Source organism: Myotis brandtii, unplaced genomic scaffold, assembly GCF_000412655.1.
Source record: "Myotis brandtii unplaced genomic scaffold, ASM41265v1 scaffold1186, whole genome shotgun sequence".
Taxonomy (NCBI): Eukaryota; Metazoa; Chordata; class Mammalia; order Chiroptera; family Vespertilionidae; genus Myotis; species Myotis brandtii.
Window position 1 is genome coordinate 289,906 of NW_005354120.1, and position 15,657 is coordinate 305,562.

At 39.7% G+C, this 15,657-nt stretch overlaps 2 protein-coding genes across 2 annotated transcripts in view; one reads left to right on the forward strand and one right to left on the reverse strand.

Moving 5' to 3' along the window:
- The window catches only part of DLD (dihydrolipoamide dehydrogenase), a 35,075-nt gene extending 26,545 nt beyond the window's left edge, over positions 1 to 8,530 (forward strand). The window contains exons 9-14 of the mRNA XM_014530869.1: positions 4,127 to 4,317; positions 4,980 to 5,150; positions 5,686 to 5,875; positions 6,296 to 6,433; positions 7,569 to 7,658; positions 7,751 to 8,530. Of these exons, the coding sequence (XP_014386355.1) occupies positions 4,127 to 4,317; positions 4,980 to 5,150; positions 5,686 to 5,875; positions 6,296 to 6,433; positions 7,569 to 7,658; positions 7,751 to 7,816 (846 nt within the window). The 3' untranslated portion in view covers positions 7,817 to 8,530. The remainder of the gene's footprint in view (positions 1 to 4,126; positions 4,318 to 4,979; positions 5,151 to 5,685; positions 5,876 to 6,295; positions 6,434 to 7,568; positions 7,659 to 7,750) is intronic.
- A 3,606-nt stretch (positions 8,531 to 12,136) lies between these two features.
- The window catches only part of LAMB1 (laminin, beta 1), a 71,252-nt gene continuing 67,731 nt past the window's right edge, over positions 12,137 to 15,657 (reverse strand). The window contains exons 31-33 of the mRNA XM_005858466.2: positions 14,329 to 14,505; positions 12,625 to 12,784; positions 12,137 to 12,434 (exon numbers count right to left, since the gene is read on the reverse strand). Coding sequence (XP_005858528.2) covers positions 12,298 to 12,434; positions 12,625 to 12,784; positions 14,329 to 14,505 — 474 coding nt within the window. The 3' untranslated portion in view covers positions 12,137 to 12,297. The remainder of the gene's footprint in view (positions 12,435 to 12,624; positions 12,785 to 14,328; positions 14,506 to 15,657) is intronic.

The following is a 15,657-nucleotide window of genomic DNA, read 5'->3' on the forward strand; positions in this document are numbered from 1 at the left end:
GCCAGCCTTCCTGTGGTTCTGGATGATGTCCGTTTTGTCTTTTAGTTGTAGTTTTGAAGTGGTTTTGTGAGGCAGCAATTTCAGGTGTTTACCTATGCCACCATCTTCCAGGCTAAAACATTTTTTGTCTCAGATATTGAGTTCTTCAGCTCCAGAATTTCTGTTTGGTTATTTTTTACCAGAGGCCCGGTGCACGAATTCGTACACAGGTGGGGGGTCCCTCTTGGTGGCCTGTAGGGATTGGGCCAAAACCCGCAGTCCAATACTGCCTGCAGCACCTACCTGCCACTCCTGCTTACCCTGGCCCCACTGTGCCCGCCGCAGACTCGCGCCCAATCAGTCCTGATCACGAGAGGCTCACGCTGCCACAGCAGCGCTCGCCAGCCATGAGCCCTGTGTCTGACACCCTCCCAAGGGGAGTGGCCTGTGGGATCAGGCTGAAACTGGCTCTCCGACATTCCCCGAGGGGTCCTGGATCATGAGAGGGTGCAGTCCAGGCTGAGGGACCCCACCAGTGCATGTTCAGGCCCAGGAGGGACTGCAGGAGAGCTCCAGGGCATGTCCGGCCCATCTTGCTCAATCCCGATTGGCCAGACCCCAGCAGCAAGCTAACCTACTGGTTGGAGTATCTATTTCCTGGTGGTCAGTGCACATCATAGCAACTGGTTGACCGGTCGACTATTTGCCCCCTGGTGGTCAGTGCACGTTATAGTGAGCGGTTAAGCAGCCTTACCATATCATTAGCATATTACGCTTTGGTTGGTTGGTTGTCCTGCCATTCAGTCTATTTGCATATTACCCTTTTATTATATAGGACTAGTTGCCTGGTGCACGAAATTCGTGCATGGGGGGTTGTCCCTCAGCCCGGCCTGCACCCTCTCAAATCTGGGACCCCTTGGGGGATGTCTGACTGCCGGTTTAGGCCCTGTGGGATCAGGCCTAAACCGGCAGTCAGACATCACTCTCACGGTCCGGGACCGCTGGCTCCTAACCACTCACCTGCTTGCCTGCCTGATTGCCCCTAACCCTCTGCCTGCCAGCCTGCTTGTCCCCAACTCCCTGCCCCCCGGCTGGCCTGCTTGTCCCCAATGGCCCCCCACACCCTCTCACAATCCTGGACCACTAGCTCCTAATCACTCACCTGCCTGCCTGGTCACCCCTAACTGCCTCCCCCTGCCAGTCTGATGGCCCTTCATTGCCTCTGTGTGCTTGCCTGGTTGCCCCCAACTGTCCCCCTGGCTGGCCTAGTCGCCCCTCACTGCCCCTCCTGACAGTCTAATCGTCCCCAACTGCTCCCCCTCCCAGCTGGCCTGATCACCCCCAACTGCCCTTCCCTTCTGGCCTGATCGCTCCAACTGCCTCTGCCTCGGCCCTGCCACCATGGCTTTGTCTGGAAGGGCTCCCGGTCTAATTAGCATATTACCCTTTTATTAGTATAGATCAGTGGTTCTCAACCTGTGGGTCGCGGCCCCTTTGGGGGTCGAATGACCCTTTCACAGGGGTCTCCTAAATACATCCTGCATATCAGATATTTACATTACGATTCATAACAGTAGCAAAATTATAGTTATGAAGTAGCAACAAAAATAATTTTATGGTTGGGAGTCACCACAACATAAAGAACTGTATTAAAGGGTTGCGGCATTAGGAAGGTTGAGAACCACTGGTATAGAAAACTCTCTTATTTCAGTACTCCTTTTTTGTTGTTGATTTTATTCCTGAGCTCATTGAAGTGCTTTTCTGTGTTTTCTTGTATCTTACTTAGTTTTTTTCATAACTGCAGTCTTGAATTCTGTCATTTAAATCACAGTCTTCCATGTCTCTGAGTTTGGTTTCTGGGGACTTCTCATTTTCATTCTGACCTACCCTGTTACCTTGATATTTATGGTACTCGATGGATTGCTTCTCTGCCTGGTCATTTGCGGTAGTGAATTTTCTTTTTTAGATATTGTTCTGTTCTTAACAATTTAACAGGTTAAGTTGAGGTCTGTCTTTTATTGTCCAGTAGATGGTGCTATAGTGGTTTTTATTTTTTCTTACCTTACCTGGCACCTCTGAGATCTTGGTGGGTTGGTGTGGTCTTGGTCTAGAAAAATGCCTTGTACTAGTATTACCTCCGAAGGTAGGTATCCTCTCTCTGTCCATGTTGCCTTGGCCTTAGGGTATTATCACTGTAATGGGGTATGGCTGGTGATGGGGCTCTGGGCCTTGAGTTCCCAGTGTTGGCTCCTTGTAACTAGAGGCTGCCAACCAAGCTGTGCTGAGGCATCTCTGCTGCCTCTATTGGGTTCTGCCATGATGGGTTGGGGGGGCACGGCTTGATAGTAATGGTGGGCACTAGTCTACTGCTGTCACACCGCTGCACTGCATGTCCACCCTTGTCACCAGGTTAAACTGCAATGGGTGCTGGCCACTCAGGCCGGAATGGTGCTTCTGGCCCTATGGACTATCGTACTAGGGCTGCAGCCTGACTTCTGCTGCATAAGCTGGGGCTGTGGCAGACACTCAACTGCATCTGCAGCCCGGTCTGTTTTTCTCCCTCCTACCTTCCATGCTCGTTCCACTACATCCACCTTCATTGGCTTGATGCATGGATCTCTCAGACATGTTTGTGTGTTGAGCAGGGAATCAATCATTTGTTGAATTAAAATTGTCCAACTTGTAACTTTAAGGGCAAAAACCAAGGGTCTTTTCACTTTGTGATGCTGATGTCATTGTCCTCTTTTGTGTTCTTAATATTGTCTTTTGAAGAGTTTTTAATTTTGTAAGGTGTTACTTTCTATACATTTTTTCCCTTTTATGGATTATGCTTTTGTTGTAGTAGTTAAGACGTATTAGTGTTACTCAAGATCACAAACTAGAAGTTTTATAGTTCTATGTTTTACATTTAGGTTCCTGATCCATTTTGAGTTAATCGTTATATATGCTTGTTAATTACGTCCTCTTGCTTGTTTCACATATAATCAGAAGTTACAATTGTTAAAATGTTCTTTTTATAAAATAACTAGAGGCCTGTTGCACGAAGAGATTCGTGCAATAGGCCTTCCTTCCCCTGGCTGCTGGCACTGGTTTTCCTCTGGCCCCCGGGACCCAGGCCTTCGCTCCAGCCGCAGCTGAGAAGCCAAGCTTCTTCAGTCTTCAGTCGTCTTCAGTCTTCGCTCCGAGCCTGCATATGCAAATTAACTGCCATCTTTGTTGGGTTAATTTGCATACTCATCCTGATTGGCTGGTGGGCGTAGCAGAGTGACACCAATTTGCATGTTTCTCTTTTATTAGTGTAGATATTTTTATTGATTTCATAGAGGAAGGGAGCGGGGGGAGAGAGAGACAGAAAAACATCAATGATGATGGAGAATCATTGATTGGCTGCCTCCTGCATGCCCCCTACTGGGGATCAAGCCTGCAACCCGGGCATGTGTCCTTGACCGGAATTGAACCTGGGACCTTTCAGTCCACAGGCCAACACTCTATCCACTGAGCCAAACAGGCTAGGGCTTAAAATTTTCTTTAAAAAAACAGCATTCAGTTTAAATTATAACTTCAATGAAAAAGTAAACATTTCTCTGTTGAGAAAATAAAATATTTTTTAAGCATTAGAAATTAATAACATTAAGAGGTAGTATTAATATTTCTCAAGCATTAGAAATTAGTAGCATTAAGAGATTACTACTTCCCCCTCATGGGGCCTCTCTTCCCACTTGTTCCTCTCTGGACCAGTTGCCTGTATAGTTCATTGCTTCTCTTCCAGTCTTTGGGCAAATGTCACTGCTAGTGAAGCCTTCTCCCAGTCATACTATTTAAAATTGCAATTCCTTTCCTTTCAATAGTCCTAGCTCTACTTCCTGCTTTATTTTTCTCATAGCACTTTACCATCTTCTTTATGAATTTTATTTATTTTTCTCCTCTACTGGGATATAAGCCTAGCATATGGTAGGTGCTCAATAAACATTGAGTGAATAGAGTGAATAAATATATAAAGTTATAGATACCACAGTGTTAAAGCTCAGAGCCTCTAATAGGAACATGTTAACAAGAGAAAATAATCTTGTAATAAATTATTTAAGATAATTCAGTAAACGTTTGCTCTAGAAATCTTTATTCATGATTTTTTTATTGTTATTTGCAGGGTTCGGTTTGGCAAAGACTTGGTGCAGATGTGACAGCAGTTGAGTTTTTGGGTCATGTTGGTGGCATTGGAATTGATATGGAGATATCTAAAAACTTTCAACGCATCCTTCAAAAGCAAGGATTTAAATTTAAATTGAATACAAAAGTTACTGGGGCTACCAAGAAGTCAGATGGAAACATTGATGTTTCGTAAGTATGCTACATTTGATTTTGATGATATCCTCATCTTTTTCTTTAAGAAAAATTATCAACCTTTCAGTATTTTATAATTTTAGGTTATTTTATAATATAAAACCATTTTATTGCTTAGTATAACTCAGTATTGTTAAATCAGTCTATTGAAATTCATAATTAAGAAGATGGTAGAAAAAGTAATTCAGTGTTCTCATTGTAATGTACTTTTTCATAGTATACATTCAGAAAATTTAAGCTCACAAGACTCAGTAAAATGAATTCAATATTTTTAGACTGGTATGTAGGGGAATCAGTATTATTAACTAGATTTACTATGTGCCTGGCACTCTATTTATTAAATACTTTTATAACTTAATAACTTGCCTAAGGTCACACAATTAGGGAATGACAGAGTCACTACTTATACTTGGATCTTTTTTACTATAAGACCTATTTTCTTAACCTGTGTTATACTGTTTTTTTTTAAGATTTTAATGATGGACCTCAAGAAAATATGTTTTTCATCCTCTGACCCTATGTTATAATTATAATAAAATAAACTTACCCTATTAGAAGTGTCATCAATACTTGAGAACTGTCTGGTCTTAAAATTTCCAAGTCTATCAGCTATTTATGTAGATGTGTGTTTAACAGTTGTAACACTGTTCATTATCTAGTATTGAAGCTGCTGCTGGTGGTAAAGCTGAAGTTATCACTTGTGATGTACTCTTGGTTTGCATTGGCCGACGACCTTTTACGCAGAATTTGGGACTAGAAGAGCTTGGCATCGAACTAGACCCTAGAGGTAGAATTCCAATCAATTCCAGATTCCAGACTAAAATTCCAAAGTAAGTTGCATAATTAACTGCATTTTCAATAATTTTGAAGTTTATGTCAAACACTACTTTGAAAATAAGACTTCTGTCATGCTTAAAAAATGCATTGGCGCCCTGGCTGATTTGGCTCAGTGGATAGAGCGTCAGCCTGTGGACTGAGGGGTCCCAGGTTCAATTCTGGTCAGGAGCATGTACCTTGGTTGTGGGCACATCCCCAGTGGGGGGTGTGCAGGAGGCAGCTGATCGATGTTTCTCTCTCATCGATGTTTCTAACTCTCTATCCCTCTCCCTTCCTCTCTATAAAAAATCAATAAAACATATTTTTTAAAAATGCATTGGCTTTGGGGAAAAATAGTAAATTATATGTGAAGGCAAAATAAATTCATTACTGAAAATTAGAACCCAAACTTTGATATTTAAAGAGCTGAATTTAATATATTTTTGGGTGACTTAATAACTAGAACTTACAATTTTGTGAACATGGCATAACTGAAGATGAGTATCTGTGCTTTCAGAAGTTCACTCTTTCTTTTGACCTCTGTTGTAGTATCTATGCTATTGGTGATGTGGTGGCTGGTCCAATGCTGGCTCACAAAGCAGAGGATGAAGGCATTATCTGTGTTGAAGGAATGGCTGGTGGTGCTGTGCACATTGACTACAATTGTGTACCATCAGTGATTTACACACACCCTGAAGTGGCTTGGGTCGGCAAATCAGAAGAGCAGTTGAAGGAAGAGGTAATACTACACTAGGGTAGTTTTACTCCAATGTGTGTGAATTGAGTTTATGATACTGGTGGCTGAGAGTTATTAATATATTAATGTGTTTTAATTACTATGTAGAACATTATACTTTTAGTTTATATATTTTTCCCTTAGTATCATGAAGGAGATCATTCACTTGCCTGCATTCCAAAACTAGTAATTCTAGAGCCTTTCTTTTTGGCTTTGACATATACACAGATGGATTGAAATTGGCATTTGTTTATTTATACCAAAATATATCTCATTAACAAGTCTTTTGGTATTTCCTTCTATATGTTCTGTGAAGAATTACTTTCTTGGCATTTATTTTCTGAACTAATGGCGGATGGTTTCACCAATGGGAATAAACTTTTTCAGAGTTTATGTAGGTTGTCATTTTTCTGTCTTTCACAGGGTATTGAGTACAAAATTGGGAAATTCCCATTTGCTGCTAACAGCAGAGCTAAGACAAATGCTGACACAGATGGCATGGTGAAGATTCTTGGGCACAAATCAACAGACAGAGTATTGGGAGCACATATTCTAGGACCAGTGAGTATTGTAAAACCAGAAATTTCATTAGGGTTTTTGGAAAGCATTGCTATTTAGTAGATTGATTTAAAACCACCAAGTGTTTACATTCTGAGGTTATATTTACCAGTAAAGTTTGAATATGGCTTCTTTGTGCACCATTTCTAGCAAGGTACCAGCAGCACCCTCACAGTTTTGCCCACCGTATCATGTACTTTCCACACTGCAGCCATGATTATTCTTCTAAAACAGTCTTTCTTTTAAAAATATATTTTTATTGATGTCAGAGAGGAAGGGAGAGGGAGAGAGAGATAGAGACATCAAGGATGAGAGAGAATCATTGATCTACTGCCTCCTGCACACCCCACACTGGGGATCGAGCCAGCAACTTGAGCATGTGCCCTGACCGGGAATCGAACTGTGACCTCCTGGTTCATAGGTCAGCACTCAACCACTGAGCCATGCTGGCTGGGCTAATTATTCTTTTAAAACATGCACCATATGCCTGCTTCAAACTCACCAAGTTTCTTTTCAACTGAAGACTTACAAATCCTCCCTGAATCTGGTCCTGCCTACCTTTCTGCTTCATCTCTTTCTACTTTTCCTTTTTGGACTTTCTCTCGATTTCATAAGAGGTCAAATTTTTTTCCTGGTTAGAACTTTTGTGTTTATAGTAATACCCTTTGCTTAGAATGCTCTGCCTCTATCTTTGTGTGATTGGCTCCTTTATTGTTAGCGTCTCAGCTCGTGTTACCTTTTAAGAGAAGCCTTTCCCTACCACTAAATCTGAAGCATGCCCTCCCCCTAGGTATCTGATCTAACAGTAATGAAAGTAGAACATTTGAGTTCCTACTCTGTAATCTTTCCTAAATACATGCATTAACTTTAATTTTCACAACTCTGTGAGGTAGGAATTTGCTATTCCCATTTTTGAGGCAAATAAATGTAATGAAGTAGTCTGTGAGTAGTTGAGGTAGTAAGTGGTATAATTTGAATCCAGAGTCCAAGCTCTTGACTTCTGTGCCACCTTTTTCTGTTAAGCTTTTCCTGAGTGAGTGGAAGAAGTTAGTTAACTGCTCTTACAACTAATCTCCCTTTAGTGTGTAGTTGTTTTTGCCATGGAAATAAAATTACTTTTTGGCTTACTATTTTAAAGGGTGCTGGTGAAATGGTAAATGAAGCTGCTCTTGCATTGGAATATGGAGCATCCTGTGAAGATATAGCTAGAGTCTGTCATGCACATCCGGTAATTATTAACAACATAACAGAATTAATAGCTACTCTATTTTCTTCTGACACAAGTCCTTGATTTTTAATATTAAATTTCTCCTCTTGCAGACCTTATCAGAAGCTTTTAGAGAAGCAAACCTGGCTGCATCATTTGGCAAACCAATCAACTTTTAAATTTGGAGATTATATTTTTCTGAAATTTCCTGAGTGTTTAAGAGATCACATTTCTGAACAGGATATGCTCACAGCTCCAAGAAATTCTAGGACTGAATTATGAAACTTTTGGAAGGTATTTAACAGGTTTGAACAGAATGGAATAATGTCATAGCTACATTTGAAATAAATTTAATATTTTGTTTTAGTACATTAATATTGCAAAAGAAATGCTACTTATAGTAGCACTCTGGAAAATTTTTTAACGCATATTTCCATGCTGTTTGTATAAGGTTCAACCTCACTGAATTTGTTAACTAGCTTTTATCCCTGGTATAGTAAAGTTGGATTTACTTATTACATGGATGGAGCTGGAGTATGGTATGTGAAAGTATGTTTGAAGCAAGGTGATCAAGTTATTTTAAACTTGGTTTTCAGTATTGGACATAAGAGTCAGTCATTAAAATAAGATTTAAATATGTATAAACTGAACTCATGTAAATAAAAAATGATTGTCTCTCACTTGGTTTATTTAATACCGAAATTCTTGCAGTTTAGAGGTAGAATTTATGTGTTTAGATTTTTAAACTACCATCAAAGTCTGTAGTCTGAAGTATATAGTTAACCACATTTAGGAGGTATTCAAATGTTAAATAGCCACTCATGTATTATAATGGGGAATGAAGATATGAAAATAAACATTTCTTAAATATTCATTTATTGAGTGGATATCAAGATAATCTGAGTTCTTTTATGACTACCTCTTGTGCATTCTTATTACTTTTTAAAAAAATTTATTTTTATTGTTGAGAGTATTATAGATGACTTCCATTCCCTCTCTCCCTAACCTTTACCCCCCTCCACCTGGCTCCTGCCCCACCCCAGGCCTTCACTGCACTATTGTTTATGTCCATGGACTATGCATATAACTTCTTTGGTTAACCTCTTTCCATCCCCACCACCCCTTCACTCTGAGTTCTGTCAGTCTGTTCCATACTTTCATGTCTCTGGACCTATTTAGTTCATCAGTTTATTTTGTTCATTAGATTCCACATATAAGTGAGATCATGTGATACTTGTCTTTCTCCGACTGGCTTATTTTGCTTAGCATAATAATCTCCAGGTCCATCCATACTGTATTCCATTGTAAGTTTAATTTTTTGTTTTCAATTCTCACCCAAGGATATGTTTGTAATTTTTTATTTTTAGTGAGAGGAAAAGAGAGAGAGAAGGAAACATTGATCAGTTGCCTCCAATATGCACCCTGACCTGGGATTGAACCCGCGATCTAGGTATGTGCCCTGACAGGGAATCAAACTGGCAACATTTTGGTATATACGACAACACTCCAACTGACTGCGCCACCTGACCAGGGCTTATTTTCTTTATTATCTATACTAATAAAAGGGTAATATGCTAATTAGACTGGGAGACCTTCTGGACAAAGCCATGGTGGCGGTTAGGGGCGAGCAGGCTGGCTAGAAGGGGTGGCAGTTGGGGGCTATCAGGCTGGTGGGGGGAGGCAATCAGGCCAGCAAGGGGGGGCTGTTGGAGGTGAGCAGGTAAGCAGGGTAGGGGGAGTTGGGGGTAAGCAGGCTGGTGGAGGAGGGGCAGTTGGGGGCGAGCAGGCCAGAAGGGGGTGCAGTTGAGGGCAAGCAGGCTGGTGGGTTGGGGGGGCAGTTGGGGGCAAGCAGGCTGGTGGAGGGGGGCAGTTGGGGACGAGCAGGCCGGCAGGCGGGGGCAGTTGGGGGTGATCAGGCCAGCAGGCAGAGTGGTTAGGGGTGTTTAGGCAGGCAGGCAAGCGGTTAGGAGACAGCAGAACCGGATTGCAAGAGGGATGTCCGACTGTCGGTTTAGGCCCGATCCCTAAACCGGCAGTCAGACATCCCCTGAGGGGTCCCTGATTGGAGAGGGTGCAGGCCGGGCTGAGGGGCCCCCCTCACCCCCACCCCGTGCACAAATTTCGTGCACCGATCCACTAGTAGCTCTTACAAGCTTGATGTACCTTTCCCCCACATTGTAGTATTAAGACATTTAAAAGGTCATTACCCTTCCATTTGTTTTGGTGATACCTATAAAATGTTTAGCTTGTACTTTTGGAGAAACAATGTAAGCGAATCTTTAATCTGTCTTTTCCTATGTAGATTTTCATTGTGTTCTTGGCTGGGTAAATGACTGTTTATTTAAAGTGTAAACTGTTTCTTTAAAGTTATAAAATTTTATTTATTGGTAAATATTTAAGATGGCCTTTCTTGAAATATTTAATGGTGTTAAATGACAAATAGGCTTTTGCATGTATTAACTAAATTTAAGAATCATTTTAGATTAAATAGTTCTCCAATTTGGGATAGTATGAATTTAAAGAGGAAAATAAGCTGTCTTCAAATACTAGGAATAGGCAAACTAGATATTCATTTGATTAAAATTTAAAGGTTATATTAGTCTTAAGGAAAAGTTGGGAGAATATAATTTATCAGCAGAAAGCTGTATAGAATGCAATACCATCAGTTGATCATAGCTAAAAAGAGAATCTTTAGTATTTTTCAGGTTTTAATCATATTATACATGGGTCATATTTTCCTTTTTCTTATGTCCAGTGGTCCTGGATTGTACATGATTCTTATGAATGATACTATGTAAAGACTCTGGATTCTGTTACATACTTAAAAATAGTGATTTTTTGTTTCAGTGGGCAGTTAACTTGGCTGATCTCCACTCCGAATTTGTCTTTGTGGGGGACAGCTGCCGAGATCTCTATTCGGGTGTTTTACCTTCACCTGACTGTCTGTTCATTGCATGTATAGTTATCTGGTCAACCAGAGATTGGGCACAATTTGGGGGTCCTCCATATTTCAACTGCTTTGGTTGCCCTAAATTCTGTCCTCCTAGTCTTGAACCAGTAAAACTTGGCTTCTGCCTAAAAGTTGCCCCTTACTGGGATCTCCCCTCAAGTGAAAAATTGTTAAAAATGGGAATTTCATACAATGTTGATCTTTCTTCAATGTCAACTCCCCTCTGCCTGCTTGGTTAATCTCTAATATCTTTAGGGGGAAAAAACACATTTTGTGTAGAGTTTGCAGTTATCAGCAAGAGTGTTGGTCTGAAATATGCTATTTGCCATTTTTTTTTGAAATCCTAATATTATGTGAAGTGCTAGTTTATTTAAATCTCAAACTCTAGAGAAAAAGTTTCTAATTAGGGAATACTGAAATACAATTTAATATGAAGTCCTAGCTATAGAGAGACACAAAGTAATAGTTAAATTCAACTTTAAGGATTCCCATTCAATATGGGAATGCAAATTTATTGGGGTGGGACTGAGTAAACAGTAAGTGAACATTTAAAATTTGTTTTAGAAGTTTGAAATACTTTTTTGGCTTGTGAAAGGTGGGGCTGAGCTCATTGTCCAGTTCATTAAGCTGATTAAAATTCGTAGTTTCAATGTGAGATCTTTGGTTGTTTAGCTGTATGGGAGTGGGGAAGTAGTGACAGTGTCTATTTTAACTAAAATACATAGGGGAAAAAATAGTTTCTCTAGTAGGTGATGCGGTATGACCACTTTCTTAAAGTGACAACTGCCTCGAACCAGAGGGAAGTTGCCTTATTGTTTAAATTACAGCTGTTTACATAACTTTTGTTCAGGCCCAGCTTCAAATGCAGCTGTGTTAGATGTGTGGGTGGGTAAGTAGTACACAGAATGGTTGTTGAAGAATGTGTGAAAAAACCAGGGCCTGGCCTGTTACCCAGCTAGCTCAGCTATAAAGTTGACATAGGCTTGGCAATTGTATTCCCGTTATTTTCTTTACCCTTGTAGAGTAAGTGATTGTCATATGATTGTTTTGGCCTCACCTACAGATCTTAGCAAAGAATCTGTAGTTTGTGAGTTAAAATACAATATAAAAGCTGAGAAATTACAGTCTCATTCTATACTTTCTAAACTCTGGCCCGCTTTAATGTAAACCTTCCCCAGAGTAACCCCGAACCTGTTCTAGATGGTAATACTTAAAAGCCACAGTTTTCTAAAAATTGCTTTTTGTTCTTTTTCCTAGAGCAAGGAATACTATGGGAGTTTTGGAGATTGGAGCAACTAAGCAGCCACTGAAATTGTGCAAGTAGCTCCAGCTCTAGCCTGGGAGGTGGATTGGGGTGGATTTATGGAGCATATTGACTTAGCAAAGAGATGAATAATAGCTTGTTTATAGACAACAGACATTGGGCTCCATGGAGGCAATCAACTTGTTTATAAATCCATCTTTACAGTGAAAATAACATTCTTTGTTCAAGGGATTCATGAACACTAAAATCAGTAAAAGTAACAATTTAAGAAATATACTAAACATATTTATACAAAAGCACTGTACTTTATTAAACTCCATACAAAATGTGGTGATTAAAAACATTAAATAGGCCATGAGTTTTACTTTGAAGATCAGTAAGTCAGTTTTTAAATGTAGTTATTTTACTTTGGTCACCTCAGCTGTCTTATAGCCCTTCCTCCTTCATTACAAGCAGGTGCTGTAAATAGTAACTTTCTGGCTTATATCCTTCAGGAGTGAACGGACTTCTCCTTCCAGTCTTTCTAATTCTTGAGCTTTATCTTCTAAATATTTTTGATTGTCCTCATATTTTCTTTCTAAATCTGTGAGAGAAAAAGAAAAAGTCTGAGCAATTTATACTGTGATGATCTCAAAACCTAATATCTTTGCTTGTAAGGTTTTATTAAGTGCCTGAGACAAAGTGAATGGATTTTCACCTTTTAAATAAAAAACTATTAATGTATTTATTTTAAAATGCTTTGTGAAAGCATGAACCTAGGTGAACAGACCTACCTTTCAGGAGCTGAAGCTTGCTGTTTGCTTGAGCCAAAAGTGTTTTTGCTTCATTTTGTAGCATTTCAGCTTTCCTTCTGGCATCAGCTGACTCTTCGGTTTTTTTGGCAATTAAATTTTCTACTTTCTTATATTTTTCATCAAGTTCACCATCCAGAATCTGCAGTCCCACATTTAGACACACAAAGTGATAATGTTAGTGTCAGTAATTACATATAACAACAGTAGTATAATTGTGGCAAGCTTGGGTCACACAGGTATTAACTTGGACAGCAAGCATTCTGGATTAAGGGCCCCCATCAAGGGGGCTCAGGCTTCAAGCTATTCAGTGGTAAACAATTGAAACAGTGGAATTACATACAATATTGACATAACTTTTAAAAACATTTTGGAGTTTTAACAGGTCTCTAGGGCTAAGCCCTCTCCTGCTGATTAGCACTTTTCTATGCAGACATTGTAGAGAGAGTAGGAGTTTCTCAAAAGTAGATGTGCTGAGATTCAAACATTTAAATTTCAAAAAGGGCTCATTTTGAAGAAATGGAAGGAGGGCCATCTGGATTCTTGACTAATTTAGGGTTTGTAGAGACTTGTTACTAAGAAATTGGGGAAAAGACAGTTTTAATTAAAGGAAGGGTGAGATGATAGCATATGTGGGTGGTTGAGAGGAGAAATTGGTGTAGGTTTGGAAAGATGGTTACAAGTGATTCTTTTGAGAAACACTTTGAACAATAGCCACTGTTAATAGGAATTTCACGTCAAGGGGTTTTGTCCCTATTTATTGTAATCAATGTCATGTATGCAAAATGATCTGTGAGAAGATTATTTGGGAAATTCATGCTCTCAGAACTGCAGGAAACGAGTGGAAAAGAAAGACGTGGAAGTGAAATTTTCTTATTGTTTTGTTCTTTTCCCTGACCCAAGAGGTATAGGGTAGAGTGGAAATTCTACAACTAGAGAAGTGAAGAAAGAGCATTGAGACCGGAGACACGGAAAGTGCTGGCACCTGGATGTGCTGTTCTTTAAACTGGGAGGGAGATACAAGTTCCCACCCCAAAGCCAAAGTAATTTCAAGAAAAATCTTGAAATTCATTTTAGTTATAACTCCCTTTAGTATGAACATTCTCCCCAAAAGTTTAAAAGGGTTCCTTGGAAATAAAACCCAGACAATTTAGAAATAAATTACTTGGCTTCTTGGTGAAAAAATTGGGTCATGTGAGATTTTCTCTGCAAAATTAGAGTACCTTCCAGTGAGAAGCAAGAGAAGGGGGGTTTAATTCAAAATGAGTGTGGAAGGGGTGAGATGTTGGTTCCCCTCCTACTAGCTGCTCTCTGTTGTGAACTCTTTAATGATTTCTCAAGTGGCCAGGTAATTACTGTATGCCATAAAGATCTTCCTGATTGAAATACAGAAATAGATGCTCAATATGCTTGTTTTAAGACTTCCACCCCTAAGTTAATTTCATTTTTCCAAACCCTGTCTACGTTTGGATTTGAGGATCTAGGTCATGCTTATTGGATACTTTTCATATCCACTTCCATTCTTTTCCATCTGTGTCTTTAAAGACTGCTGTGTCGGAACAGGTCATTTGGAAGTTTCTGATGACTAACCATATTAGGGCCGTCCTCCTTTTTAATTCCAAGGAAGGCAGTGAGACTAGTTGCTCCTTGATCAACACAGCCATGAAGTGACAGAGATGTACTTACCTTTTTAACGTCTTCAGCACTTTGTTTCACAGCATAGACTACTTTTTCAATATATTCTGCCTCCCCAGAGTTTTGCGCTGCCTTCCGCTTAAGTTCTTCCATATTCCTTTCCAGCTCGCTGATGCGCTGGGAGGCGTTGAATAAGGTTTCCTCAGAAGCTGCTGTTTCAGACTCAATCTAAAAATATAATGTCAGTCATTCAGCAAGCCATTAACCTAAGAGGTGGTAGGAAGTGCTATGAACATAAGTTTCTAGGAAGATTTGAAAGACTGCTATGCCATTTTATTCTAGACGAAAAGAAGTAATTATTAAAAAGAAAATATAATTTCAAGGAAGCATAGTAAAGTGCCCAACTTTAAATGGTGTTTGACACATCTCATGTTAACTGTATTCTTTTGGTACTTCTGGTGATCTAGGCTGAAATGCACATGAAGTTTCTCCTTAGGGTAAGAAACGCCCCAGGCAGCTTGATGTGTTGAGAAGCACTTTAAGGACATCTGCAAATGTTGGCCAATGATCACAAATAAACAGATGTGAGAAGAGGGATTTCCACATAAACTGCTAAATGTTTGTGGGAAAATTATAACTTCCAGTCACCTTTATTTTTTTCTATCAACTTGAAAGGAAACTCTAGTAATGGAGTTTATGGCACTTCAGAAACTACCTGTAAAGTTAATTACTGAAGACATGGAGACCAGGAATGTTAAGACTGCACAATTACTGATAGGATTGGGAAATGGGAGCTGTAAATAAAGTTAGTTAGGGGAAAAACATCATCTGGGCAACTGGCGAAAAATCCACATTTGATTTCAAAGTATAATGAATAAACTGATTTTTTTTTTTTTTAAGACTAGCCAAAGTAAGCAATCTGGCCCATGATAGAAAAACCAGTTTCACTCAGCACTCCCTTTTTCTTAGAAATGATTCTTAAGGATGGGTCTATTTCCATAGGATTATCTCTGAGTAATAATAATGCCATAGTGAAACTAAAATTTGTATTTCAAACCAAATGATTCTTAACCTAAAAGTTTATCTATTAATTAACTTAGAAAAATTCTTAGAGGCGGATAAACCAAGATGGCGGCATAGGTAATCACCTATATATGCTGCCTCTCACAACCACATCAAAATTACAACTAAACGGCAGAACAACTACCACCCAGAACCGCGGGAAAGCTGGCTGAGTGGAAATTCTACAACTAGAGAGGTGAAGAAAGTGCACTGAGACCAGTAAGAGGTGCAGAGACGCGGAAAGTGCTGGCACCTGGATGTGCTGTTCTTTATTTTATTTTTTTTATTTTTTAAAATATATTTTATTGATTTTTTTAC